Raw genomic sequence first — 3,754 nt, forward strand, 5'->3', positions numbered from 1 at the left:
ACAACGTTTTTAATGTTATACTCGAAGCAAAATACATTAAATTGAATAATAATATGATTTTATATCCCTAAAAAAGCAAAAAAAATATATATGATTAGGCTTTTTAGTTTTTGTTTTTTTGTGGCTTTCAAAGCAATAATGTGTTGAAAATCAATGATTAATTCTTAGTTCCATAATGTCCACGCAAAATAGCACAGCTTGACATATCCCCACACCCCCCATGCATGAACCATCCACCCTATATATAAGGTTGATTTACCAATCTCATATTCACATATCAGTGTGTGTGACACATAAATTAAGTTATAGAGCTAAACCTTCCCTCTTAAACCTTCCTTCTCTCCCTTCTCACAAGGGGCAATTCAGAGAGAGAGAGAGAGAAAGAGTTTTCATAATAACATAATTAACTATGTCGTCCCACCATAGTCATCTATCTTTTGCCTTTGGAGTTCTAGGTACTTAACAAAATATTATGATCATTTGCATTAGTTAATTTTTTTTTCCCATAATTACTATATCTACATATTCTTCTATTAATTAACAAAAAAAAAATGTTCACCTAAAAAATGTTCCTTTTTGCCATATTTACTCTACACATTCTTCTATTAATTAACATTATTAATGTTCACCTAAAAAAAATTAACATTATTAATTACATACAAACTGATGTGATTTTCTTCCTTATTTACTTGTGAATAAATTTGCAGGCAACATTTCATCCTTCTTTTGCTTTTTGGCACCACTGTAAGTATAAAATTATATTCTTTCATTTCACTAATTAATTGTACATTTTAATATATGATTTATGAAATTAAAATTATATTAACATGTATATTTTTGCAGACCAACATTTTATAGAGTTTGGAAGAAGAAATCAACCGAAGGTTTTCAATCAATTCCTTATGTGGCTGCACTATTCAGTGCAATGCTTTGGCTATTTTATGCCTATATGAAGACCGGTGAAACTCTTCTTATCACCATTAATGCATTCGGTTGTGTGATTGAGACAATTTATCTTGCCATTTATGTCACTTACTGCCCCAGAAAAGTTAGGGTATGTAATTTTACTTACTTACTTACTTACCGAAAAATGTTAATATAGTTGAGATGTCAGTTATCATATATACAGTATAATAACGTCTCTACATCTTAATTTTGTTTTAGAAAATTTTATAAACTTTGTGAGTACTCTAGATCTCATGAATTAAATATATAGATCCATGATTAACATTATTTCTAAAATTGTTCTTATGTAGATGTCGACATTGAAGATGATTGTGTTGATGAACTTTGTGGGATTTGGCGCGATTGTCGTGTTAACTCATGTCATATTTGAAGATGAAAAACAACGTATCAAGCTTCTTGGATGGATTTGTGTAGTTTTTGCTACTAGTGTTTTTGCAGCCCCTTTAAGCATTATTGTGAGTACTCAAATATATTATAATTAACTTTCTTAATTATAATTTATACTTAATTAATTTCTCATATATATACTAATCATTCATGGTTAATTTTAATCATCTTGTAGAGGGTTGTTATTCGCACCAAAAGTGTAGAGTTCCTTCCATTTCCTCTTTCACTTCTCCTCCTCATCAGTGCCATTATGTGGCTTTTGTATGGTATTTCTCTCAAAGATATCTATGTTACCGTAAGTTCTCATCATTCATCTACATATATAAATTTCCAAAAAAAAAAAAATTGAAATAACGAAGAAAATTTTTTATTTTAAAATTTTCTTCGTTATTTTTTAGAATAATGTATCTGTTATGAAAATATTTTCCTCTAAAGACACGTAACAGAATTTCATACATTAGATTTATGTCTGAATTTGGTTTTCGGGTATTTTGTCTTTATGGAACAAATAATTAACAAACATCATGTTATTTATGGACAGCTCCCGAACGTTGTGGGGTTAACCTTTGGAATAGTTCAGATCACACTGTATGCAATTTACAGAAAGAGTACACCAGTAAATAATGATCAGCTACCAGAACACAAAGATGATGTTATCAACGATGAATTAGAAACAAGCAATGATGATGAGAAGAAAATCGAAGTGAAAGTTGACATAGAAATTGTGGAGAAAAAAGAAGAAGAACGTGATGATAAGGAGCAACAAGTAACTGAGGAAAAAGCAGAGGAAAAAGAAAACATTAATAGTAACAAGAAAACAGAGGAGGTAATTAAGGGTGGTTGTGAAGTTTAATGAAGATTGTTAATTAGAATTAAGGGTCAATTTACTACATATGAATCTGTCTCTAATAACGTGTAAGATTGTAAGACGCATATAAAGAAGAGAAGAGACGATGTAGATACTATTGACGTCTGTATCTTCATTTCTGCTTGTTTGTTTACAATTACATGTACTACTTCTACTTTTTAACTTTTCTTTTTTGTTGGAATGTGTTTTTCTCTTTTGTTTACTTCAACCTAATTATAATTATATAATAACAATAGTATAATAGATTCTCCCCAATTTCTGGAGGAGAAGCTTATGGAAATCATTGTCTCCAATATTTATGGTCAAAGTTTTAGTCTTCAATTTTTATCATTTTGCAAAATTGGTTCTCCAATTTTTATCCTTCCATCAAATATGTTTTAAATAAAAATCTTAAGTTTTTTTTTTTAAAATTTTATCGATGTTGATTTTTTCTCAACGAAAAATTTTAATACCAAATCATTTAAAATATATCATATTACTAATTTTTAGTACAAAAATATAACGGGGGATCAATATTGTCAAATTATAAAATAGAGGATCCAATTGTGAAAATGATAAAAATAAGGGATCAAAATAACATTTAAAATTAAAAATCACTAGGTTTAGTTTAGTGGTGAGGAATTTGAGTAGTATGTTATATGTCATGGGTTCGATCCCCAGCTCATTGTAAACCAAAAAAAAATTTGAAATTGATATCGATTATAGATTCCTATTGCAATGTTATTTAATTTTTTTTTAAATTAAGGATTTAAATAATATTATAATATTGTATATGTGTATATTAGCGTGTGTGTCTATATATATGGGATGACTCTAGTGGGAACATTTTGTTATTGTAAGAAATGAGAACAATCAATTTTATTCTTTAGACTATTTCGAGAGATTATCCCTCAAATTGATCACTATTGTGTGACTGGTTGCGGATGTGTTGAATCAGCTCATCACTTATTTATTTCATGTAACATCTTTGACTCTCTATGGACACGTTAGTTTAGTCTTGGATTGGTTTTCGTCGATGGATCCACATAATATTTCTGATCACTTTATTCAGTTTATTTACTCGACAGGTGGTTTTAAAGCCCAACGCTCCTTTTTGCAACTCATTTGGTCGCTTTGTGTTTGAGTTATATGGAATGAACGAAATAACAGATTAATAAAAAATCCTGAGAAGTCCATTTCTCAAATGTTGGATAAAGTTAAACTTGATTCCTTTTGGTGGATGAAGGCAAAGAATGGCAATTTTGTATTAAGCTACCATAGTTAGTGGTCGAACCCGTTTACTTGTTTGGACATCGGCTAATTTGGTATTATTGTCTTATTTTTCGGATGACCTCTTGTAAATTTTAGTGATGTTTTTGGTACGCCTTGTGCTAAAGATACTACTCTATTAAATGTCGATCTCTTTCATCTTTCCTTTTTCAACCCCAAATTGGTTGTTATCTAAAAAGTTCAGATACGTGATACGCTATGTAGCATGGGTACTCCTAAAAAATTATCAATAAACACTATTAAAATTTAAAATTATCTAAAAAG

The 3,754-nt window shown here is 29.4% G+C and overlaps 1 protein-coding gene across 1 annotated transcript; it reads left to right on the forward strand.

Moving 5' to 3' along the window:
* Positions 1–264: 264 nt before the first annotated feature.
* LOC123917994 (bidirectional sugar transporter N3-like) lies at positions 265–2,501 on the forward strand. The gene is made up of 6 exons (XM_045969922.1): positions 265–455; positions 708–744; positions 844–1,054; positions 1,257–1,421; positions 1,529–1,648; positions 1,895–2,501. Exons 1-6 carry the CDS (start codon positions 410–412, stop codon positions 2,204–2,206), a joined length of 891 nt encoding a protein of 296 aa, XP_045825878.1. The 5' UTR covers positions 265–409; the 3' UTR covers positions 2,207–2,501.
* The last annotated feature ends 1,253 nt before the right edge of the window (positions 2,502–3,754 follow it).

This window comes from Trifolium pratense, linkage group LG3 (assembly GCF_020283565.1).
Source record: "Trifolium pratense cultivar HEN17-A07 linkage group LG3, ARS_RC_1.1, whole genome shotgun sequence".
NCBI lineage: Eukaryota > Viridiplantae > Streptophyta > Magnoliopsida > Fabales > Fabaceae > Trifolium > Trifolium pratense.

Excerpts from the sequence above, each read along its gene's own strand:
- LOC123917994 (XM_045969922.1), top strand. The coding sequence starts at position 410 with ATGTCGTCCCACCATAGTCATCTATCTTTTGCCTTTGGAGTTCTAG. Across the intron at positions 1,055-1,256 it reads ACTGCCCCAGAAAAGTTAGG|ATGTCGACATTGAAGATGAT; the intron begins GTATGTAATTTT and ends GTTCTTATGTAG. Across the intron at positions 1,422-1,528 it reads CAGCCCCTTTAAGCATTATT|AGGGTTGTTATTCGCACCAA; the intron begins GTGAGTACTCAA and ends ATCATCTTGTAG.